General features: G+C 42.8%; 1 protein-coding gene across 3 annotated transcripts in view; it reads right to left on the bottom strand.

Annotated features, from left to right (window-relative positions):
* Nucleotides 1-26,601, bottom strand: part of LOC141131834 (cadherin-related family member 4-like) — a 259,551-nt gene that overhangs the window by 179,346 nt on the left and 53,604 nt on the right. For 2 of the 3 annotated variants that reach the window (XM_073619568.1, XM_073619569.1), the window contains 2 exons: nt 10,963-11,082; nt 8,658-8,761 (listed from right to left, as the gene is read on the bottom strand). In XM_073619568.1, the coding sequence (XP_073475669.1) occupies nt 8,658-8,761; nt 10,963-11,082 (224 nt within the window). Of the gene's footprint in view, nt 1-8,657; nt 8,762-9,337; nt 9,471-10,962; nt 11,083-26,601 lie in introns of those variants that run through there. The other variant, XM_073619570.1, reaches the window with a different exon arrangement.

The raw sequence follows: 26,601 nt of genomic DNA, 5'->3' as shown, positions 1-26,601 counted from the left end.
CCATTCAAATGAATGGGCTGCCAAAACACATACATGTGAAAGTGTGATGTGACAATGGCTGCAATGTAATTGGGGTGCTGTGATGTGTAAAGGGTCACTATGACATGTAGGGGACTCTAATGTAATGGGGGCGCTGTGATGTGTAAAGGGGCACTATAATGTGAAATGGGGCGCTGTTATGTGAAGAGGCTGCAATGTAATGGGGCGCTGTGACATGAAAGGGAACTGAGGATACCATGGGACTGCTGTGAAGCAGTGTTGCCAACCGCCAGTATTTTTATTGGCAGCCAGTAAAAAATGGGCACTTTTCTCCTGCCAGTAAATGCCAGTGAAAGAAAAAGGTTACCAGTAAAAAATATGACTGTGACGCTTGACGGAAACCATCCAAGTGCCTGCTGCAGTGTGTTCGGACTGTGTCGGCAGTGTGTTGCGTGAAGTCATGGTGCAAGGGAACGGAGCAGCCGGAGCCTCATGTGCAGGTCTGCGGAACGGGAGGAATGCAAGCCGGGAGTGGACTGAAGGGACCACCTGGCATGGAGAGAGGGTCGCTGTGACTCGGGAGGGAACGTGTCATGTTGGTCAGGTGCCATCATCATCTGTGCTGCTGCACACTGCTGTCAGTGTCACTGTGAGAGTCAATGTCATGTGTGTGTGTGTCTGCCCATTCTAATTCCATGCCCTCTCGATTCCTGTCCCAACTTGTTTGTAGCCTAAATACTGAAATTTGCACTTAAAACTGTCATTTTGTAACTTTTGGATATGCCAGTAAAAACATGGCTGTGCCAGTAATTTTTGGGTGTTGTGTCAATAAATTTAAATCTGGTAGGTTGGCAAACCTGCTGTGAAGGGGGTCTGCAAAGTTTTTTTTTTATATAATTCTATGTGTGTGTCTGTTTTTTGAGATGTTGAAGTGAAGAGTAGGGATGAGCTGAACACGCCGCTGTTCGGTTCACACCAAAACATGCGAACAGGCAAAAAATTAGTTCGAACACGCGAACACCGTTAAAGTCTATGGGACTTGAAAATGAATAATCAAAAGTGCTAATTTTAAAGGCTTATATGCAAGTTATTGTCATAAAAAGTGTTTGGGGACCCGGGTCCTGCCCCAGGGGACATGTATCAATGCAAAAAAAAGTTTTAAAAACGGATGTTTTTTCGGGAGCAGTGATTTTAATAATGCTTAAAGTGAAACAATAAAAGTGTAATATTCCTTTAAATTTCATACCTGGGGGGTGTCTATAGTATGCCTGTAAAGGGGCGCATGTTTCCCGTGTTTAGAACAGTCTGACAGCAAAATGACATTTCAAAGGAAAAAAAGTCATTTAAAACTACTTGCGGCTATTAATGAATTATCGGTCCCACAATGCACATAAAGGTTTATTGATAAAAATGGCATGGGATTTCCCCACAGGGGAACCCCGAACTAAAATTTAAAAAAAAATGGCGTGGGGGTCCCCCTAAATTCCATACCAGGCCCTTCAGGTCTGGTATGGATATTAAGGGGAATCCCGCGCCAAAATTTTTTTTAAAAAATGCCGTGGCGATCCCCCTCAAAATCCATACCAGACCCTTATCCAAGCATGCAACCTGGCAGGCGGCAGGAAAAGAGGGGGGACGAGAGAGCGCCCCCCTCCTGAACTGTACCAGGCCACATGCCCTCAACATTGAGAGGGTGCTTTGAGGTAGCCCCCCAAAGCACCTTGTCCCCATGTTGATGAGGACAAGAGCCTCATCCCCACAACTCTTGGCCGGTGGTTGTGGGGGTCTGCGGGCGGGGGGAACCTGGGTGACCCCTCTGACATCATGGGGAAAGCCATAGGGAAGTCCCCGTCAAGTCCCCGTGCATCAGAGGGGGCTGGGGTCACTGGGTGGCCCCGCCCTCCGTTATATAAGAGGTGTCAGAAGAAGAGAAGCGTCACACAGCAGGAGCCTCCCATGGATGCGGAGCGGCCCAAGAACGAAGCAGGGAGAAAGACGCCGCAGAGGAAGATGCTGGACGAGAACACAGAAGCAAGAAGCAGAGGATCGGAGGAAGAAGCAGAGGAAGAAGAAGAAGATGGAGGAAGAAACCAAAGGAAGAAGGAAGGAAGAAGGAAGAAGACCCGAAGAAGATGGAAAGAAGAAGACTTTAAATAAAGGAACTGTCAAAACATGTCTCTTGTCATTTTTAACATTTTTGACACTTTCTTTTGTGAAATGCTAGGGGTACTTTTGTATTCCATCACCATTTCACACAGGGGGGGCGGGATCTGGGGGTCGCCTTGTTAAAGGGGGCTTCCAGATTCCGATAAGCCCCACGCCCACAGACCCCCACAACCACCGGCCAAGGAATTTAGGGGGACCCCCACGCCATTTTTTTAAATTTTGGTTCGGGGTTCCCCTGTGGGGAAATCTCATGCCATTTTTATCAATGAACTTTTATGTGTATTGTCGGACCGACAATTCATTAATAGCCACGAGTAGTTTTACATGACTTTTTTTCCTTTGAAATGTCATTTTGCTGTCAGGCTGTTCTGAACACGGGAAACATGCGCCCCTTTACAGGCATACTATAGACACCCCTCAGGTACGAAATTTAAAGGAATATTACACTTTTATTGTTTTACTTTAAGCATTATTAAAATCACTGCTCCCGAAAAAACGTCCATTTTTAAAACTTCTTTTTGCATTAATACATGTCCCATGGGGCAGGGCCCAGGTCCCCAAACACTTTTTATGACAATACCATGCATATAAGCCTTTAAAATGAGCACTTTTGATTTCTCCCATAGACTTTTAAAGGGTGTTCCGCGGCTTTTGAATTTGCCGCCAACTCCTTAAATTGTTCGCTGTTCGGCGAACTAGTGAACAGCCAATGTTCGAGTCGAACATAAGTTTGACTCGAACTCGATGCTCATCCCTAATGAAGAGCAAAATTGCATTTGGGGGCCAAAAAAAATGTTTGCCCAGGGCCCAAACCACATTAAAGACGGCCCTGGTAAGTAAATATATATAAAAGAGATCACAGGATCAGAGATCCCAGAGGATCCATGGAGTTGTTTATTCCATATTACAGATATGGGAAAAGTAAAATATCAGAACTCATTAATACCATACTTAATAAATGCCGCATAAGGAGTGATACCAAAAAAAATGGCAAGAAAAAGAAAGACCTTCGGTAAAGGAGTGGATTAATAGGATTGAATACATACATAGTATGGAATATCTAAGAAGTAGAGATGAAGAACAAATAGGAGATTTGAAAGTATATAGGAAAAGTGGGCTTTTTTTAAGAATACAAAGACATTTTCTGAGGGACGGATGGAGGACTAGAAAGACATGGATGGAGTGGGCCAATAGGAATGGGAAGAGGAAGCAAACACACAATGGGGGTGGGGTTTGGGGAAGAGGGGGGTGGGTTCATGGTTAGAATGCAACTGTTTTGTAAAATGTTTTTGTATATGGAAAAAAAAATGTCACTTGATGCCACACTGGATCATGATCTGATAAAATACAACATATGAATTTATTCTCATTTTGTGAGTATGGATTTGGTTGTTTGTTTATTGTATTAATAAATCTATTGGTAATGCACTAGGTGTTTGTGTCCTCCTGTGTGCTCTTTTACAGTTGGTTACTGTAGCTTTCCAGTAGAAGAATTTACAATCCACATAACTTGTAGCAGTCCTCTGAGCGCTGGGGGTGTTTGCTTGCTTGTGTATATTTGTACCATGTTTATACTATTTCAGTAGAGCTTTTTTTGTTTGTAGTTGTTATGGAAACCCAAAGTTTCGGACAAAAATTTTGTGATCACAGGTTTTGGTAGCCACGTTGTAAAGACTTGATTACTTTAGAATTTTCAAACTGCATGATGCACAAGAAGAAGGACTGGTTCCTGATGACTGATATATAATTACAGTGTTTACTAGTTTTAGAACTCTTCCTTGCATCTTTAAGGGTGAATTCACACAGGAACGGAGAGCTGCTGGTGCCCTTTACCACTCCGGCAGCTGTTCATTACTGGCTACAGTAAAGGGCAGTATGATGCACAATTTTGTTTTGTTTTTTTGTTTGTTTGTTTTTTTACAAAATTTATGTGAAGTGTACAAAACGTACACTTAATTCTTGGCAATATACAGCAGTGCAATGCGATTCAGCACGCTCCATTGCGTTAAAATGCAGAATGTCAGCACTTTATTGCAGTATATATGGGACACAGGAAACAATTGTTTTCTGTGTGTCCTTGTGGTGACAGGCATTTTACAATTTAGTAAAAAGTGTGAATTCAGCCTTACTCTCTTGTTAGGAAAAAATTATACATATTTTTTTTTTATTTAGAGGAGAACACCAAAGAAAAAAGTTACTGCCAGTGTTAGGGTTGGTGTCAATGTAAGTGTGTTTAGGTAAGGGAAAAAAATAAAAAGATTTATATTTAGTATCCCTGTCAGTGCCAGTGTCAGGGTTGCCAACCACCCATAAATTTGGAGACAGTTTGTAAAAATCTGGCAATTTTAAAACTGTCTGTACATGCATGTTATGGAAACAGTTGCCTGTAAAATATATGGCATGGTACAGCTCTGGAACTGTGCTTGGGCAGGCTCGGGCAGGGCTTGGGACCACTTATAAATTACTGGAGTGGGGGGGGAGCAAGGAGCGAGAGCATCGCCGAGGCTGGAGGTCTGGTCTGGAGATGAGAAGAGGTGAGGATGAAACCAGAGTACTGTGTGTGACAACTCCAGCCTCTATCCATACCACACAGTCTGTGGGGGGTCACTGATGTATGGGGGAGTGAATACATTAAGGTAGGGGAGATGCTGATATAAAGATTCCCCCTTATATCAGTACCTCAGTTCTCAGAGTTCTCAGAGTTCCCCTTTACTCTGAAAAGACTCTGATGTAAAGGGAAATTCTGCAGACCCTGAAGTAGGTGGTAACTCTGATGGAAAGGGAAACACTGCAGACCATGATGAAAGGGGCAACAATTTGGGCTCTGATGTAAGGGGGGAGCTTGGGTGACCAGAGACCACCTTACACCAGAGTTCCCCTTTACACAAGAGTCTGCGGAATTTTCTCTTACATCATGGTTAATGGCGTTCCCCATTACAGCACAATTCCCCTTTACATTATGGGCCACAGAGGTCCCTCTTGCACTGTAAGGGGGTATCCTGTAGACTCTGATGTAAGGGGGAACTCTGTAGACTCTGATGTAAGGGGGAACTCTGTAGACTCTGCTGTAAGGGGGGACTCTGTAGACTCTGCTGTAAGGGGGAACTCTGTAGACTCTGCTGTAAGAGGGGACTCTGTAGACTCTGCTGTAAGGGGGAACTCTGTAGACTCTGCTGTAAGGGGGAACACTGTAGACTCTGCTGTAAGGGGGAACTCTGTAGACTCTTATGAAAGAAGGAAGTCTGTAGACTCTGCTGTAAGGGGGGACTCTGTAGACTCTGCTGTAAGGGGGGACTCTGTAGACTCTGCTGTACGGGGGAACTCTGTAAACTCTGCTGTAAGGGGGGGCTATGTAGACTCTGCTGTAAGGGGGGACTCTGTAGACTCTGCTGTAAGGGGGAACTCTGTAGACTCTGTTGTAAGGAGGAACTCTGTAGACTCAGATGTAAGGCGGAATTCTGTAGACTCTGCTGTAAGGGGGAACTCTGTAGACTCTGCTGTAAGGGGGGACTCTGTAGACTCTGCTGTAAGGGGGAACTCTGTAGACTCTGCTGTAAGCGGGAACTCTGTAGAGGGGGGACTCTGTAGACTCTGCTGTAAGGGGGGACTCTGTAGAGGGGGAATTTTGTAGACTCTTGTGTAAGAAGGAAGTCTGTGGACTCTGATGCAAAGGGGAAGTCTGATGTAAGGAGGGCTCTGATGTAAGGATGGACTCCTGTAACCCTGATGTATAGGGAAATGTGGGGAACATTGATATAAGGGGAAACTCTGATGTGAACACAGGGTTAATCCGGGCTCCTGCACTCTATATGTTTTGTATGTTACTTACTCCTGACCCCTGAACTCTATACGTTATGTTGTACATTACATAGTCCTGACTGAGGTGTTCATTCTCCCAACAGTTCCTGGTTTTAATGAAGTTCTTCTTTAAGGTCAGCTCACTGAGTCAGTCTATTTTGTGTGCACATTAAAACATATGCAATGGAAATGTTTAATTTGTAAAAGTGATTGTTTGTCCTGAAGTTTATTTGTGTCTGTGAGGCTGTCAGTTATGGTACAGAAAGTAGGAATATTTTGTGGGTACATGAGCTGTTATATGTGTACAGTGTATATATTGGCTAGGCAAAGATTCTGTTTAATGATACCCTTTAAGTCACTCCTACTGTTAGTCAAAATCTGGGCATGCACACTGATCACCATGGCGTGCACGCATGCCACATGACTTATTTTTCTGTTTCATCCCAGGGTCCCCAGGTCTCTCATCATCCTAGTCATGCTCAAATTGTATCATTCTATTTTGAGATTTTCATTCTAAAGCCAGCAGATTACTTGCTCTGAGTATTGTAAATGTTTACATACAATTTAATTTGCTTACATATTGACTGTCCTAGTTTAAAATAGGTGTTTCTGTGATATTTCAGGATGAAAATTTTCCTTGTGTTGCCAGTAAAAAAAGTTGCGGGAGGTTGGCAATCCTGGCCAGTTTTATTATATTTAGGCACACTATTGTTTCTGGGCCCTACTATTGGTACATACAATAACATTTTTTACACATATGTGGTATCCCCATATATATCAGAGTTTGAATAATTAATTTTGCTTGTCTTTTGGTGCTAGGTCATGTAATGGAAAGAAATATACAGTTAAGGATTAAAAATTATTTTTCTTTACTATTTTGGGCCAGCTTTCTATTGATAATAAAAAAAATCAGGAGAGATCCATTAATATTTACCATTAAATGGAGGCCCAACTTGTTCTGAACTATACAAGGGATAACTCACCTGATATACAGGCAATGCCTGGGTTCTGAACAAGATAGGTTCTGTAGGTTAGTTCTTAAGTTGAATTTGTATGTAAGTTGAAACAGGTACATTTTTACACAGTGTAACTCCAAGCCAAAAAAAAGATTTTTAAGTTTTGGATAGCATAGGAAAGGGTTAACTGGCCATGCATTGATGTGGGATTGCTGACAGGTGTGCCAGAAAGTAGGTGGCCGCATGCGGTGAGCAGCAAGATGGCCGCCCGATGGTTTCCGGGACCAGCATGACATCACACTGCCTCCATTCTCAACTTCTTCCCGCCCACCATATAGTAAGATGACGGCAATAAAGTGGTTACATTATCCTGGCTCCAGCAGGATAAGCCGCATCTCTGATCTAGGTAAAAAGTCTATGACATAGGCTCTTTACCATGCGATCAGCTGTGTCCAATCACAGCTGATCACAGTGTAGATGGGAAGAGATGTTTATCGGCTTTTCCTCCACTCGCACTGACAGACGCAAGTAGAGAAGAGCCGATCGGCTGGTCTCCTGACAGGGAGGGTTTGCACTGATAATCAGTGCATTGATTATCAGTGCAGACCTATCGAGGATGCCCACTTCAGATCACCAGGGATGCCCACTTCAGACCACCAGGGATGCCCACTTCAAACCATCAGGGATGCCTACTTCAGACCAACAGTTGAGCCTACAAGGGGTGCCAATCAGTGCCCATTAGGATGGCACTCTGTGCCCATCAATGATGACTGCCAGTGCCTCCTGATCAGTGCTGCTTATCAGTGCCATCTATCAGTGCTGCCCATCAGTGCCCATCAGTGCCACCCATCAGTGCTGCCCATAAATGCCCACCAGTGCCACCTACCAGTGTCACCTTTGATTGCCCATCAGTGCCACCTATCAGTGCCGCATATAAGTGCCTCACCATCAGTGCCCATCAGTGCCAATCAATACTGCCTCATCAGTGCCCCTCAGTGCAGCCTCATCAGTGCTCATCAGTAAAGGAGAAAACATACTTATTTACAACATTTTGTAACAGAAAAGAAGAAAACCTTTTTTTTTTTTTTTTTTTTAATTTGGTCTTTTTTTTTTATTTGTAGCGCAAAATATAAAAACCCCAGTGGTGATCAAATAGCACCTAAAGAAAGCTCTATTTATGGGAAAAAAATTACAATTTTTTTTGAGTACAGCATCTTGCGACCGCGCAATTATCATTCAAAATGCGACAGTGCTGAAAGCTGAAAATTGGACTGGGCAGGAAGGGGGGGGGGGGGAGTGCCCTGTATTGAAGTGGTTATGTAAGAGATGTATGTAATTTGGATATTTGTAACTCGGAGACTGCCTGTATACAGTTTTACTAACACATGCTAAACTGGGTTTAGGCATTAGGATTTATTGCACCCTCATCATGAAGGTGTTAGCCACTTAAGCTCTCTTTATACCCCTAATGGATTCGAGCAATTTTTACATTTACTCTATAGGTCTGTTTATCCAGCAATAACTTTCTCATTATATAAGATAACAAAATAATCTTATGTAATAATTCAATTTTCTATGTAGTCTATAGACATAAAGTACTGTGTGTATGCAAATATATAAAAACAATTGCATTCTATAATTTTTCCTATTTAAAATGACACTAAAATGATGTTTCTGGGTTTTAAAGTAAACACAGCTATTTATTGAACCAACCTCCACATATTCAGAAATACTGTAAGGATATAAAAACAAACTTACATAAATACTGGGGTTTCGTCATTCAGGTCACTGATAAAGATAGTCATCCCTCCTACACAGAAAAGACCTCCAGGGTCTGTAACTTTTATTAGAAGTCTGAATTCCTAATAAAAACATAATAATATAATATTAATACTAGCCCCTGACACAGGGCCACTGATAAGGTGTGCAGGTGTGGTGAGTGGCCCCGAATGCATGCTGTCTTTATTCGGGGTCATACATCGGCACCCACATGTCAAATTAGGACATGTGATTGTGTTTGTACAGCTGCTCCATCCCTATAGTGTAACATAGGCTGACTGCATACAGCTCTAGGTGGCTCCAGCCACATAGACCCCTGATTCACACTGTACAGGCCATGGCGTCCATGTGAATGAGGCCCAAGACCTCATTCACGCACACAGACCTGTAGCAGGAATTGAGTTGTGTTTGTGTCCACTAATATTGAAATTGGTGTATCTTAAGCAAATTTATCGCTTGATATTCTCATTGGAGGGGGGCGGTGGGGGGGCTGTCAGGAAGGCTGTACGGGGGTTTATTTCTAGCAGCAGTCCTGCTCTGACATGACTAAATTAGGTAAACATCTGCACAATATTGACCACTTGATTGAGTTTGTATTATAATGATATAAATACACATTTAAATATAGAAGTTATTCCACAAACAAAACATAAACTTACTGCTGGATACTTTCTTTTTTTCATGAAAATATGCCATAAACTATTTATAAATCTTTTTACAGATTCAACAACAGTTTTGCTTTAATGTGTATTGAAAGCCAAATTTTTTTTTTTTTTTTTTGGGATTGATTGTGTAAGGTAGCACCTTTGTCGGGTTTTTATTGTTGTCTGTGTCTGGAAAAAAGAGTAAATCAGCAAATGGTCATTGCCACATACAGTAAATAAAATGATATTTTCTTGGAATTTCTGTGGATGCTGTCATACATTACAATACATAAATTAGTCCATTACTGACAGAATATCTTTATGGTAATAAATTTGGACTTTTTCATACTAAAGCTGGCCATAGACATGTACAGTTCATAAATCCATGCTGAGCCAATTGGCCTCTTTCTACAATATTTTACACATGTATAGCATAAGCATGGCTTTTTTTTTTTTTTTTTTTTTTTTTTTTAGGGAAAGGGAACTTTAACTTGGTCCCATGAACAACCATGTACTAAGTTGATAAGGATAACTTTGTTCCTCAGTGTCAACTCTAACTTTTCTTAAATATGGTGGAGACTAATACTGTGAACCGGTAATGGAAAATGTGTGCCGTTCAGACTACAAGGGAAAGCAGGCCAGGGAAGGAGCTCGGCTTCAAACAACTGTTGAGCAAAGGATGAATCCCATAAAGGCACACATCAATACAGACCCACTAGTATTGGAATGAATGGCAGTCTCAGCCTGGGCTCCCATGTGGCCATGCCTCCAACAGGTTTCACTCCACCCCTTGGAGCATAACCATGGGGATACCCATGATTAAGCTCCACGGGGCAGAGTGAAACACTTTGGGGGCATGGCCTGATGGGAGCCAAGACTGAGATTGCCATTCATTCCAATGCCAGTGGGTCTGCATTGATGTGTGCCTTCATGGGGTCCATCCTTTGCTCAACAGAGACTAATACTGGCCACAAATATGACAATTATCCATACATTTCAACAGCAGTCAATCACAAAACTTATCTAATAGTAAAACATGAAAAAATGTCAACATTGCCTCAATCCATTTGATTTTTATTGAAATTGAAAGCTGCTTAAAGGTACTTGAAATTGGAAGTAAATTGATGTAAATGGACAGCATAAATATGAGCTGTGTTATGCCCTCCAGCCAGCAATAATTAAATAAAATCATTTAGAATAGCTACTCATAGATATTTAAAGATGAACTATAGTCATTTAGGAAATGCCATGTAATCCAAATTGACTATATGGTAATTCTTTACCTTTACTGGCTTCAATTTCTACTAAAGAATTAACTTCTGTAAAACTACCTGGCAGGAGAGTGGTAATATATAGAATGGGAGAGAAAATCAGAAAAACACACTCACTACACTTGACTAATGTAGCTGTGACTAAGAAATGGGGGCGTGTGGCCACTGTTGTAACTAATTGGGCTTCTTCATTCAGTGGTCAAATAGTAATGTCTTGCCTTGTATGGGCTATCAGAAGGGAAAACTGTAAGTGATTTTAAATACAAAGTCTTGGAATTGACAGGTAATAGGTACACAGTGTATCATATCATAACTGGGTATTGTTTTTGACCAGCATTCATTTAAAATAAAATCTGTGATTAGAATTACCTCATATCCTGCATCAAAATCTGGGGGTACAGAAGCATTTATGTAAACAACTCCAGTATCAGGATCTACATCAAAAAATATTCCATTTTTTGGCCAAGATGATTGGGAAACCACTCTATACTGTTAGACAATAAACAAAAACAGCAAACTGTAAATAATCAAATTACTTGCAAACTTTTCAAATCGTAAGGACAGTAGCTAAACATAAATATCTGATACACATCAGTTGCAAAGATTAAAAAATGCTATAGTGGGTGGGTACAGCAGTGACCCGCAATCCCTTGCTAAGTGCACAGTGCTATCATTAAAGGTGATTGTAAAACACAAAACCTAATGCGCAAAAAGCCCCAGAAAACTGTACTCAGAGGGGTATTGTACTTGTTAAGACGTTCATATTCCATATAAACACTCTTTTGTCACTCCATTGTCAAAAGTATTGCGACACTTGTCTTTACACGCACATGAACTTTAATGGCATCCCAGTCTTAGTCCTTAGGGTTCAATATTGAGCTGGCCCACCCTTTGCAGCTAGAACAGCTTAAACTGTTCTGGGAAGGCTGTCCACAATATTTAGGAGCGTGTCTATGGGAATGTTTGACCATTCTTCCAGAAGCGCATTTGTGTGGTCAGGCAATGATGTGGACAAGAAGGCCTGGCTCGCAGTCTCCGCTCTAATTCATCCCAAAGGTGTTCTATCGGGTTGCTCATCCATGTCCTTATGGACCTTGCTTGGTCCAAATCATTTGGTGGAGGGGGGGATTATGGTGTGGGGTTGTTTTTCAGGGGTTGGGATTGGCACCTTAGTTCCAGTGAAGGGAAGTCTTAGGGCATCAGCATACCAAGACATTTTGGACAATTTCATGTCCCCAACTTTGTGGGAACAGTTTGGGGATGGCCCCTTCCTGTTCCAACGTGACTGCGCACCAGTGCACAAAGCAAGGTCCATGAAGACATGGATGAGCGAGTTTGGGGAGGAACTTGACTGGTCTGCACAGAGTCCTAACCTCAACCCAATAGAACACCTTTGGGATGAATTGGACTGGAGACTGCGAGTCAGGCCTTCTCATCCTACATCAGCGCCTGACCTCACAAATTCGCTTCTGGAAGAATGGTCAAACATTCCCATAGACACACTCCTAAACCTTGTGGACAGCCTTCCCAGAAGAGTTGAAGCTGTTAGAATGTTTTGTCTGTTCGGGAGTTCTGGTGTGAACCGAAGAGGGGGGTGTTCGACCCATCTCTAGAGAACAACCAAGATGAAGACCGCACTGACCCCGAAGAACACCACCACCGGGCCACCGACTCCTCCCTCACCATCACCCTCATAGTAGGTGAGGTTGAAAAAAGACACAAGTCCATCAAGTCCAACCTATGTGAAGCTGTTATAGCTGCAAAGCGTGGACCAACTCAATATTGAACCCTACAAACTAAGACTGGGATGCCATTAAAGCAGAACTCTGGGGAAAAAACATTTTTTTGTTTTTGCTAGCACCTGTGTTTTGCCCCTCCGCCCGGCCCATCCCAGCCCACCCAAGTGCAGTATCGATCGATCACTGTCACTTACAAAACACTAAATGCATAACTGCAGCGTTCGCAGAATCAGGCCTGATCCCTGCGATCGCTAACAGTTTTTTTGGTAGCGTTTTGGTGAACTGGCAAGCACCAGCGGCCTAGTACACCCCGGTCGTAGTCAAACCAGCACTGCAGTAACACTTGGTGACGTGGCGAGTCCCATAAGTGCAGTTCAAGCTGGTGAGGTGGCAAGCACAAGTAGTGTCCCGCTGCCACCAAGAAGAAGACAAACACAGGCCCGTCATGCCCATAATGCCCTTCCTGCTGCATTCGCCAATCCTAATTGGGAACCCACCACTTCTGCAGCACCCGTACTTCCCCCATTCACATCCCCAACCAAATGCAGTCGGCTGCATGAGAGGCATTTTCTTTATGTCCTCCCGAGTACCCCTACCCAACGAACCCCCCCAAAAAAGATGTCGTGTCTACAGCAAGCGTGGATATAGGCGTGACACCCGCTATTATTGTCCCTCCTGTCCTGACAATCCTGGTCTTTGCATTGGTGAATGTTTTGAACGCTACCATTCACTAGTTGAGTATTAGCGTAGGGTACAGCATTGCACAGACTAGGCACACTTTCACAGGGTCTCCCAAGATGCCATCGCATTTTGGGAGACCCGAACCTGGAACCGGTTACAGTTATAAAAGTTAGTTACAAAAAAAAGTGTAAAAAAAAAAAAAATATATAAAATAAAAAAAATAGTTGTCGTTTTATTGTTCTCTCTCTCTCTATTCTCTCTCTATTGTTCTGCTCTTTTTTACTGTACTCTATTCTGCAATGTTTTATTGTTATTATGTTTTATAATGTTTGCTTTTCAGGTATGCAATTTTTTATACTTTACCGTTTACTGTGTTTTATTGTTAACCATTTTTTTGTCTTCAGCTACGCCATTCACGACTTTGAGTGGTTATACCAGAATGATGCCTGCAGGTTTAGGTATCATCTTGGTATCATTCTTTTCAGCTAGCGGTCGGCTTTCATGTAAAAGCAATCCTAGTGGCTAATTAGCTTCTAGACTGCTTTTACAAGCAGTGGGAGGGAATGCCCCCCCCCCCACCGTCTTTCGTGTTTTTCTCTGGCTCTCCTGTCTCAACAGGGAACCTGAGAATGCAGCCGGTGATTCAGCCAGCTGACCATAGAGCTGATCAGAGACCAGAGTGGCTCCAAACATCTCTATGGCCTAAGAAACCGTAAGCTATGAGCATTTCATGACTTAGATTTCGCCGGATATAAACAGCGCCATTGGGAAATTGGGAAAGCATTTTATCACACCGATCTTGGTGTGGTCAGATGCTTTGAGGGCAGAGGAGAGATCTAGGGTCTAATAGACCCTAATTTTTTCTAAAAAGAATACCTGTCACTACCTATTGCTATCATAGGGGATATTTACATTCCCTGAGATAACAATAAAAATGATTAAAAAAAAATGAAAGGAACAGTTTAAAAATAAGATAAAAAAGCAAAAAAATAATAATAAAAAAAAAAAAAAAGCACCCCTGTCCCCCCCCTGCTCTCGCGCAAAGGCGAACGCAAGCATCGGTCTGGCATCAAATGTAAACAGCAATTGCACCATGCATGTGATGTGTCACCGCGAACGTCAGATCGAGGGCAGTAATTTTAGCAGTAGACCTCCTCTGTAAATCTAAAGTGGTAACCTGTAAAGGCTTTTAAAAATGTATTTAGTTTGTTGCCGCTGCGCGTTTGTGCGCAATTTTAAAGCATGTCATGTTTGGTATCCATGTACTTGGCCTAAGATCATCTTTTTTATTTCATCAAACATTTGGGCAATATAGTGTGTTTTAGTGCATTAAAATTTAAAAAAGTGTGTTTTTTCCCCAAAAAAATGCATTTGAAAAATCGCTGCGCAAATACTGTGTGAAAAAAAAAAAATGAAACACCCACCATTTTAATCTGTAGGGCATTTGCTTTAAAAAAATATATAATGTTTGGGGGTTCAAAGTAATTTTCTTGCAAAAAAATAATTTTTTCATGTAAACAAAAAGTGTCAGAAAGGGCTTTGTCTTCAAGTGGTTAGAAGAGTGGGTGATGTGTGACATAAGCTTCTAAATGTTGTGCATAAAATGCCAGGACAGTTCAAACCCCCCAAAATGACCCCATTTTGGAAAGTAGACACCCCAAGCTATTTGCTGAGGGTCATGTCGAGTCCATGGAATATTTTATATTGTGACACAAAGTTGTCACTAAATGATATATTGCTCAAACATGCCATGGGAATATGTGAAATTAAGGGAAATGTCATTCATTATAATCTCTATGTGTTAAATATATCAAAGTACCGTGCATGCAGATTTTAAAATTAAAAATGAAGAATGTCAGTATTCTGCAAAACAATGTAACATATAAAACGGTCAAAGGAGAATAAGTGTATGTATTTATATTCATTTTGTATTTGTATGAATTATATTGCATGTGTTTCTTTATTCACTTATGCTAGGCCTATTTGGCAAATTTCGAAATCCCTGAAAATCTTTCTCCTCTAACAGTTGTCATAAAAAGGGATGGGCTGTCTGTTCGAGTCGAACATGAGTTCGACTCAAACACTGCTGTTCGTCCTTTCGCCGAATAGAGAACAATTTGGGGTGTTCGCGGCAAATTCAAAAGCCGCGGAACACCCTTTAAAAGTCTATGGGAGAAATCAAAAGTGCTAATTTTAAAGGCTTATATGCATGGTATTGTCATAAAAAGTGTTTAGGGACCTGGGTCCTGCCCCAGGGGACATGTATCAATGCAAAAAAAGTTTTAAAAACGGCTGTTTTTTCGGGAGCAGTGATTTTAATAATGCTTAAAGTGAAACAATAAAAGAGAAATATTCCTTTAAATTTCATACCTGGGGGGTGTCTGTAGTATGCCTGTAAAGTGGCGCATGTTTCCCGTGTATAGAACAGTCCGAGAGAAAAATTACATTTCTAAAGGAAAAAAAGTAATTTAAAACTACTCGCGGCTATTAATGAATTGTTGGCCCCGGCAATACACATAAAAGTCATTGAAAAAATGGCATGGATTCCCCCACAGTCAATTACCAGGCTCTTTGGGTCTGGTATGAATATTAAGGGGAACCCCTAACCAAAATGTAAAAAAGAAATTGCGTGGGGGTCCCCCTAAATTCCATACCAGGCCCTTCAGGTCTGGTATGGATATTAAAGGGAACCCCATGCCAAAATAAAAAAAAATGGCGTGGGGGTCCCCCTCAAAATCCACACCAGACCCTTCAGGTCTGGTGTGGATTTTAAGGGGAACCCCGCGCCAAAATTAAAAAAAAATGGCGTGGGGTCCCCCCAAAAATCCATACCAGACCCTTATCTGAGCACGCAACCTGGCAGGCTGCAGAAAAAGAGAGGCCGCAGATGTTAATGGGGACAAGGGCCTCATCCCCACAACCCTTGCCCGGTGGTTGTGGGGGTGTGCGGGTGGGGGGCTTATCGGAATCTGGAAGCCCCCTTTAACAAGGGGACCCCCAGATCCCAGCCCCCCCATGTGAATTGGTAATGGGGTACAAATGTACCCCTACCATTTCACAAAAAAAGTGTCAAAAATGTTAAAAAAGACAATAGCCAGTTTTTGACAATTTCTTTATTAATGTCTTCTTCTTTTCCCGCTTCTTCTTCCATCCTCTTCTGGTCTTCCTTCAGTTTTCTTCTTCCTCCACAAGAACAGAAGCGTCACACAGCGGGAGACTCCCATTGAGGCGGATCATCCGGAGGAAGATAACGGAGGAGAAGACTGGAGGAGGATGCCAGAGGAGAAGACCGGAGGAACATGCAGAGGAAGATAGAGGAAGAAGCGGGGGGAAGAACAAGATGGAGGAAAAAGAAGAAAACCGAAGGAAGGCCAGAAGAAGATGGAAGAAGAAGCGGGGAAAGAAGAAGACATTAATAAAGGAATTGTCAAAAACTTTTTTTGTTAAATGGTATACCAATTCACACAGGGGGTGGCTGGGATCTGGGGGTCCCCTTGTGAAAGGGGGCCTTCAGATTCCGATGTTGAGGGCATGTGGCCTGGTACGGTTCAGGAGAGGGGGGCGCTCTCTCATCCCCCCTCTTTTCCTGCGGCCTGCCAGGTTGTGTGCTAGTTTAAGGGTCTGGTATGGATTTTTGGGGATACACCACGCCATTTTTTAAAAAATTTTGGCACGGGGTTCCCCTTAATATCCAGAACTGAAGGGTCTGGTATGGAATTTAGGGGGGCCCCCATGCAATTTTTTTTTTTTAATTTTGGTTAGGGGTTCCCCTTAATATTCATACCAGACCCAAAGGGCCTGGTAATTGACTGTGGGGGAATCCTATGCCATTTTTTTTCAATGACTTTTATGTGTATTGCCGAGACCCGACAATTCATTAATAGCCGCAAGTAGTTTTAAATGACTTTTTTTCCTTTAGAAATGTAATTTTGCTCTCAGACTGTTCTAAACACGGGAAACATGCACCGCTTTACAGGCATACTATAGACACCCTCCAGGTACAAAATTTAAAGGAATATTTCACTTTTATTGTTTCACTTTAAGCATTATTAAAATCACTGCTCCCGAAAAAACGGCCGTTTTTAAAACTTTTTTTGCATTGATACATGTTCCCTGGGGCAGGATACAGGTCCCCAAACACTTTTTATGACAATAACTTGCATATTAACCTTTAAAATTATCACTTTTGATTCCTCCCATAGACTTTTAAAGGGTGTTCCGCGGCTTTTGAATTTGCCGCGAACACCCCAAATTGTTCGCTATTCGGTGAACGGGCGAACAGCCGATGTTTGAGTCGAACTCATGTTCGACTCGAACAGACAGAACAGACAGCCCATCCCTATTTATAGGAAGAAAAAAACAACAAAAAGTAGCGCAGGTTTCAATGTTAACAGTGTAACTCAATGCACATCAAAAAAAATGTCCTTTAAGCAATCAGAAGCTCTTCATGAGATGCATACAGTCTATAGGTAGGGCAGCCTTATGAAGGGAGGTGAAGCCACTCCAGATATGCAAGAGAAGAAGAAAAGCTCTTAGTAAAACAGTATATTTTAATGACACAATTCCATTAAAAGCACTCACATGTTAAAACTTGTTAGTCCGGCATGGATTCCGCAAATCCAATGGTACGACAGTACAGCACATACCATTGGATTTGCGTTCCAGCTCTCCATTCGATTGCCTGGCGGAGGTCCAAGCCTCGTTTTGGATTACTATCGAATCCCGGAAGCTTACGCCGAATACACGAGCCGGCAGCGGAGAGGAATAAGGCTTTATTACATCAGAGAGTGCAATCCTGTATGGCTTGTACTGAGACTACCCATGCCGGACTAACAAGTTTTAACATGTGAGTGCTTTTAATGGAATTGTGTCATTAAAATATACTGTTTTACTAAGAGGCGCCTTTGCTGTTTCTTCTTCTCATCCCTATTTATGACAACTGTTCCAGGAGCAAGATTTTCAGGGATTTTGATAGAAATTTGCCAAATAGGCCTAACATAATTGAACCAAATGCAATGTAATTCATACAAATACAAAATGAATATAAATACATACACTTATTCTCCTTTGACCAGTTTTATGTGTTACATTATTTTGCAGAATACTGCTCCCGAAAAAAACAGCAGTTTTTAAAACTTTTTTTTGCATTGATACATGTCCCCTGGGGCAGGACCCAGGTCCCCAAACACTTCGTATGACAATAACTTGCATATAAGCCTTTAAAATGAGCATGAGCACTTTTTATTATTCATGTTCGTGTCCCATAGACTTTAACGGTGTTGGCGTGTTCAAACTAATTTTTTGCCTGTTCGCATGTTCTGCTGCGAACCGAACAGGCGGGTCTTCGGCTCATCCCTAGTCATAAAGTTACAAGCAACTGACCAAGATATTGGAGACACTGCACTATGAATTTTTCAAAAGGTACCCCGGATTTTTTATAGATGAAGGTAAAACTCTATTAGAAGTGAAGTATAACTGAAAACAACAAAAAGCACAGTACAACTTTAAAAAATGACAGATTAGCACATATAAACTTCCCAGATTGGATGCCACTTGATTGTTAGTTGAACAGTGAGATGATTATTCTGCAGTATCTTCAATCATCCCATCATGGGTAAATTACATTCCTAATTTTTAATTTCCTCCATAAACGATTGGGTATTAAAACGTGACTAAGTAAAAAATTGACTTTTTTAGTAAATTAATCCAATTGTTTTCAAATACTGTATACTGGCAATTTCATGCTTTATATTTGAACAAAAGGTGCAAACAAACTTGGAACGCTGAACATATTGCATTTGCAGCACATAAACCTACTTCCATGTGCTTGGGAGGGCCTTTAATGTACATATATCATAGCAATTTATCTTAGCTTAAAGCGGACCTTAAAGTCATTTTTTCATCTTTCCATCTATTAAATCTTCTGCCCTTGTTGTTTTAACTTTGGATAGTAAAACATTTTTTTTCTGCCAGTAAATACCTTATACAGCCCACTTCCTATTTCTTGTCTGATCATTAGCCTAGGCTTATGATATCATGCACAGCTCTCTTTCTCACTCTCGTGAGAGTTTGCCAGGAAGGGAGGGGGATGAGTCATAAGAGGGCCAATGAGACTGCAGGGCTGGAGGTGTGCCTCTGTGTGTCTGTGTAAATCCAGGAAGTGAACGGGCAGCAGCTTCAGCTGCCCACAGTTAAAATGGTTGCAGCCAGACTCAGTGGAGGGAGATTTCTACAGCATATTTGGCAAGTACAGAATGACAGTATAGATATAAAATAATAAGCAAAGTGGTTGGAGGGAAGCTTCAGGAGGGCAAAGATGTTTTTATTACAAATTATGTGAGCAGACTGCAGTTCCTCTTTAAAAGTCTGGTAATTTAAAAATGTAGGTAATGTATTTGGAATGATCAATTATCATCCAAATATGAGAAATTTTACTTGTATGTATGCAATCTGCATGTAACCTTGAATTTCACATAACAATAATAAAATGAAAATCAGTGGTGCCTTCTGAGAAACACAATCATTGTGATTGTATTTTTTATCTGTCTATCTCCTGTTAACAATTTAAAATGTGCATACCATATTTGAATAAAACTGCATCAATGTGCTCTGCTATTATTAAAATAGACTATAAAAAAATTGTAAAAAGCCTCAAACTATATGCAGATGGGTATTGTACTAGGCACACATGCATTTCTTTGTGCAAAAATGCAAGCACTATCCAGAATCTGAATAACACTAGTTTAGAATACACGTTCCAGTGTTTAATACTCTTATGCCCTGTACACACGGTCGGACTTTGTTCGGACATTCCGACAACAAAATCCTAGGATTTTTTCCAACGGATGTTGGCTCAAACTTGTCTTGCATACACACGGTCACACAAAGTTGTTGGAAAATCAGATCGTTCTAAACACGGTGACGTAAAACACGTACGTCAGGACTATAAACGGGCCAGTGGCCAATAGCTTTCATCTCTTTATTTATTCTGAGCATGCGTGGCACTTTGTCCGTCGGATTTGTGTACACACGATCGGAATTTCCGACAACGGATTTTGTTGTCGGAAAATTTTATATCCTGCTCTCAAACTTTGTGTCGGAAAATCTGCTGGAAAATGTGTGATGGAGCCTACACACGGTCGGAATTTCCGACAACAAGGTCCTATCACACATTTTCCGTCGGAAAATCCGACCGTGTGTACAGGGCATTACACACTGCCTTTATTCCTATCATAACATGGAAAATGGGTTTTTGGCATGCCATTTAGCAATGTGCATGTGCTTTTCATTGCTTAACAAGGTGGCCGTGTTAGTTTTTCACATTTTTATTTAAATTCCATGAACATTTCCTAGTGTACCTTTTAGAAACAGAATAGTCTGAATGTATAGATGTTCCATGCCTATGGCCATCTAGGGCTGGACCATACACCTTGAATATCAGTGCATTATCAGGTTTATAGGTTCAGGGATTACAATCACTATGTATGAAGACATTCAAATTTGCACGTAAGCACCATTGTACAAAAATTTCATAATGATTTTATGCAGCTTTTTTTTTATAAATCAGCTTAATTTAATTTATGGATCAGTTTTCCACCATTTGTTTCTACACAGGTTACACAACACATACAATGTAGGCCCCCTTTACCACTGATGATAAATCATTCCATCTAATGGATGACTATGCATTTGCTTATGACACTGAAGTACGGTAACAGAGCAAGGATGTATAGTTTTTATTCATCTTCTATTTCCCAAGCTATACACTAGTAGAATTTTGAACAAAAATGTATATAAAAATTCTTAGGAAAATTCATACAAAAAATCTCAATACAATTAAATGCTGCTTGAAAGCAGTTCAAAATAGATACATACAATTTGTTTGGGTCCGAATATAAATTCAGATGATTTTTTGTTTTTTTGGAGACTATTTCTGAATGAAATAGTAACACATTTTGTTGAAATGTGTTTAATTTCATTTTGTATATATGTTTTTCTAAAGAATTCCAAATTTTCAGAATGATTCAAATTCAGATCGGTCGAAAAATGATCGACCAATTCGGATTCTGTATTAAGAATAGCTGGTTGTTAAGGAGCTGGCCTGGAAGCCAGCCGCCACGTCCTTAACAACTGATGACTCATAAGCTGTCAGCGGGATTCCCCACTGCCAGCTGAAATGTAAACAAAAGAATGCGGGCAATGAAAAAGTCAGAAATAAAACATTATGGGGTCCCCCCCTCAATCAATACCAAGCTCTTTGGGTCTGGTATGGTTTTTAAGAGGAACACCATGCCAAAATAAAAAAAATGGCAAGGGGTCCCCCCCAAAATCCAAATCAGACCCTTATCCGAGCATGCAGCCTAACAGGTCAGTAAAGGGGGGAACAAGCAAGCGCCCCCCCTCCTGAACCATACCAGGCCTCATGCCCTGGGGGGCTCTGTTGGTGGTTGTGGGGCACCGCAGAAGGGGGGCTTATTGGAATCTGTTAGCCCTCTTTAACGAGGGGGCCTCCAGACATAGGCGTGCGCACAGGGTGTGCCGGGTGTGCCCAGGCACACCCTAATCACCCCGTGCACATTAGTGTTACCGCTCTGTGCAGCAGCAGAAACAGGGGAAAGAGATCCTTCTTACTGGCTCTGCCATAAGAGAAGTGTTTATGCTCTTCTCTTTCACTGTGCCGGTAGGGAGATCTATGTGCCGGGGTCATATATATGTAGACACCCGCACACGCATGTGTGTTTGAGCTTAAGGGTGCACACCCTAATGCAATAGGCTGCGCACACCTATGCCTCCAGATCCCAGCCCCCCCGCTGTGTGAATGAGTATGGGGTACATAGTACCTCTACCCATTCACCAAAAAAGTGTAAAACGTAAGTAAAGACACAACACTAGTTTTTGACAATTCCCTAATAAAAAAATAACAAAAAAAGTCCCCCGAAGTAGATCCAATGTCCATCATGACGCCCGCTGCAGCGCCGGACCCAAAAAAGAAAAAGAAACCTCAGCTCCTGCCGTCTGCCTGCTCCACTGTCTAACAGTTCTTAAATGGGTAAGGGGTGGAGCCATCTTTCGATGTCAGCGAGTGGTCCTGGACCTTCATAACATCATCGACCGGGGCATGCTGGGTCGATGACATCATAAGGGGATGGGTTCACCCGATTACATCATCAGGTGACTATGCCTCTTGGTTATTTAACCACTCAGGGACCACCCACCGTGGATATACATCGCTGCTTTGACGTTAAATACCATTGTTATGTCAGCAGATAGCTGCCATAACCCCGATATTTTTGTTCACGGCCGGAGGTCCTCTTCCACATAAAAGTGGTCTCAGTGGCAGATTCACCACAAGATCACTTTTATATGCGGCGAGAGAGGTGCCCCTCCTCCTCCCGCCGACTTCTGGGCGACTTACCGCTTACCGGAGCAATTGGAAGCGGCGAAAATGATCCGATTGCTGGGATGGATGGACAGGAAGTCAAGTGAGGGCATGATAGCCCCCACTCGACTCTATGCCCTTGGAGGACCGGAGCGACGGCAAACGTCACTTCCGCCCTCTGGCCTTAAAGGGACATTTTTTTTTTATTGAAGAAAAAATACTTTATTTTTTATTTTTTTATTGCTTTTAAGTGTAAATGTGAGATCTGAGATCTTTTAGACCCCAGATCTCACATTAAAGCGGCCCTGTCATGCTTAATAGGAATAACAGTGATCCTTTTTTTTTTTTTAAAGGACAGTGTAAAAATAAATAAAATTAAAAAAGTAAAATAAATAAGAAAAAATAAATACATTTAAAACGTCCTGTCCCTCAGAGGTTTCGCGCGCAGAAGCCAATGTATATGCGAGTCACGCCCACATATGTAAATGTGTTCAAACCACGTGTGAGGTATCGTCATGATCGTTAGAGTGGGAGCAATAATTCTAGCCCAAGACCTCCTTTGTAACTCAAAACTGGTAATCTGTAGCAATTTTTAAACATCGCATATGGAGATTTTTAGGTGCCATAGTTTGTCGCCATTCCAAGAGCGTAGCAATTTTGAAGCATGGTATCAATTTCCTCGGCGTAACATTATCTTTCACATCAAAGAAAAAAATTTTGTTAACTTTACCGTTTTCTTATTTTTTAATTCAAAAAATGTATTTTTTCACAAAAAATTGCATTTGTAAGACCGCTGTGCAAATACGGTGTGACATAAAGTATTGCAACAATCTCTATTTTATTCTTTAGGGTGTCTGCTAAAAAGAAGATATAATGTTTGGGGGTTCTAAGTAATTTTCTAGCAAAAAAATGGATTTTAACTTGTAAACAACAAGTGTCAGAAATAGGCTCGGTCCTTAAAGAAGTTTTAAATCCTCAAGATTTTGCACCTTAACGCATTCTATGCATTAAGGTGGAAAACCTCCTGTGCTGCAGCAGCCCCCCAGTCCCCCCTTTTCCTTACCAGAACCCGATTGTTCCAGTGGCGGGGACGAGCATCTCATTGGATAGATGGATAGCAGCAGGAGCCACTGGCTCCCGCTGCTGTCAATCAAATCCAGTGACACGGGAGCCGGGGGGCAGGGCCAAGTCCTGACGTTTGTGTCAATGGACGCAGCAGCAGGACTCAGAACACACCCACACGAGTGCCCCCCATGAAAAGTGGCTCTCGGTGGGGGCACTCGATAAGAGGAGGAGCCAGGAGCGCTGCTGAGGAACCCCAGAAAAGGAGGATCGGGGCCGGTTAGTGCAGAACCCTTGCACAGGGAAGGTAAGTGTGACATGTTTGTAAAGGGTTTTTTTTCTAAAATAACAATCACTGTAAGTGGTATGTCAGGCGGCGAAGCAGACAGCGTGAGACTTCGACAAGACCTGAGGTTTTTTTTTTTTCTTTTTTTGGGTCCGGCAGTGTGTCGGGCATTGTGATTGATGGTGGATTTAGTTCAGGGGCCTTTTTTAAATTTTTAAAATAAAGGAATTGCCAAAAAGTCGTGTTGTGTATACTCACTTTTTACACTTTTTTGGTGAATGGGTAGAGGTAATATGTACCCCATACTCATTCATATGGGGGGGCTGGGATCTGGGGCCCCCTTGTTAAAGAAGGCTTCAAGATTCCGATAAGCTCCAGCCCACCGACCCCTTTTGTTTACATTTCAGCTGTCAGTGGGGAAGCCGTTGGCAGCTAATGAGTCATTGGTTGTTAAGGACGTGGTGGCCAGCTTCCCAGCATGCTCCTTAACAACTAGCTATTCTTCACACAAAATTTGGATTGGTCAATCATTTTTCGACCGATCCGAATTGAATCGTTCCGAAAATTTGGAATTCGTTAGAAGATTAGGAATTTAAATGAAATGAAACTAAACTAAATGAATTCTGAAATGAATCAATGAAACTAAATTAGTAACATAACAAATCTACCCAAAACAAATTTTTCTGTTCTGCACATGTCTAGTTCAAGATTTCCTTTGCTTTTAACATTATACATTATAGAATGAATGGACTTTACCCAAAGAAAACCATGTGCACAGTGAGAAATTCCTACTTTTGATAAAAAAATATATTCTGTTCCTTCAAATTTTCTCATTACTGTGGTCCAAGTGAACATCAATTTGACCCCACTAATGATTAGAAAAATGAATGAACGTTTTTACAATGTTCTTACAACAAAAAAAAATGTCAAACAAAATTCTACTAGTCTATACCCAGCTTACATCAACCAGTGGGTTAAATGAAAAAAAAGACCCAATTCCTCATCCACATGTTCAAATGTGAATGGGGGAATTATTCCAGCTGAGAACACACTAATCAGTGTTGCTGGCTGTAGCCAGTGGCACTGATCATTCAAGAGAAACCTGACAAACTGGCCATATGTGGATCAAAATTTGGCCGGTCCCTGCTGAACCACATAAATTTTGATCCATGTATGGTCCTCTTATGCCGCGTACACACGGTCGGACTTTCCGGCATACTTGGTCCGGCGGACCAGAGTATGCTGGTCCGACGGACCAGATACGACACGAGGGCAGGGTATTGCATCTCGCGCTCGCTGCAATAGGAAAAACACATTTTCCTATTGCGGCGAGTGCGGGGCATACCAGGCCCTTAGGTCTGGTATGGATTATAAAGGGAACCCCCTACGCCGAAAAAACGGCGTGGGGTCCCCCCTAAAATCCATACCAGACCCCGATCCGAGCACGCAGCCTGGCCGGTCAGGAAAGGGGGTGGGGACGAGCGAGCGCCCCCCCCCCTGAACCGTACCAGGCCGCATGCCCTCAACATGGGGGGTGGGTGCTTTGGGGGAGGGGGGCGCCCTGCGGGGCCCCCCACCCCAAAGCACCTTGTCCCCATGTTGATGAGGACAAGGGCCTCTTCCCGACAACCCTGGCCGTTGGTTGTCGGGGTCTGCGGGCGGGGGCTTATCGGAATCTGGGAGCCCCTTTAATAAGGGGGCCCCCAGATCCCGGCCCCCCACCCTATGTGAATGAGTATGGGGTACATGGTACCCCTACCCATTCACCTAGGGAAAAAGTGTAAGTAATAAAACACACTACACAGGTTTTTAAAATATTTTATTAAACAGCTCCGGGGGGGGATCTTCCTCCGGCTTCGGGGGTCCCTCCGCTTCATCTTCTCCCGGCGTCCGGTTGGTTCTTCTCCCGGTGTTCCAGTTCTTCGGCCGGCTCCTCTGCTGTCTTCAGGTAGCTCTCTTGCCAGCAGAGGTCCGGACTCCTGGGCTTCTGGGCTTCTTCTCTTCTCTTCTCTTCTCTTCTCCAGATGTTGACACGACGCTCTCTCCGGCTGGACTGCTCTCCGAGGGCTGCGTTGTGACTTATATAGGCGGAGACCCCGCCCCCTTTTGATGTCACAGTCCCTGGGCATGCTGGGACTGTGACGTTTTAGGGGGCGTGGTCAACATCACCCAGTGACCACGCCCCCTAAAACGTCACAGTCCCAGCATGCCCAGGGACTGTGACATCAAAAGGGGGCGGGGTCTCCGCCTATATAAGTCACAACGCAGCCCTCGGAGAGCAGTCCAGCCGGAGAGAGTGTCGTGTCAACATCTGGAGAAGAGAAGAGAAGAAGCCCAGAAGCCCAGAAGCCCAGGAGTCCGGACCTCTGCTGGCAAGAGAGCTACCTGAAGACAGCAGAGGAGCCGGCCGAAGAACTGGAACACCGGGAGAAGAACCAACCAGACGCCGGGAGAAGATGAAGCGGAGGGACCCCCGAAGCCGGAGGAAGATCCCCCCCCGGAGCTGTTTAATAAAATATTTTAAAAACCTGTGTAGTGTGTTTTATTACTTACACTTTTTCCCTAGGTGAATGGGTAGGGGTACCATGTACCCCATACTCATTCACATAGGGTGGGGGGCCGGGATCTGGGGGCCCCCTTATTAAAGGGGCTCCCAGATTCCGATAAGCCCCCGCCCGCAGACCCCGACAACCAACGGCCAGGGTTGTCGGGAAGAGGCCCTTGTCCTCATCAACATGGGGACAAGGTGCTTTGGGGTGGGGGGCCCCGCAGGGCGCCCCCCTCCCCCAAAGCACCCACCCCCCATGTTGAGGGCATGCGGCCTGGTACGGTTCAGGAGGGGGGGGGCGCTCGCTCGTCCC

This window comes from Aquarana catesbeiana, linkage group LG03, assembly GCF_042186555.1.
Source record: "Aquarana catesbeiana isolate 2022-GZ linkage group LG03, ASM4218655v1, whole genome shotgun sequence".
NCBI lineage: Eukaryota > Metazoa > Chordata > Amphibia > Anura > Ranidae > Aquarana > Aquarana catesbeiana.
This window is presented reverse-complemented; position numbering and strand designations above follow the sequence as displayed.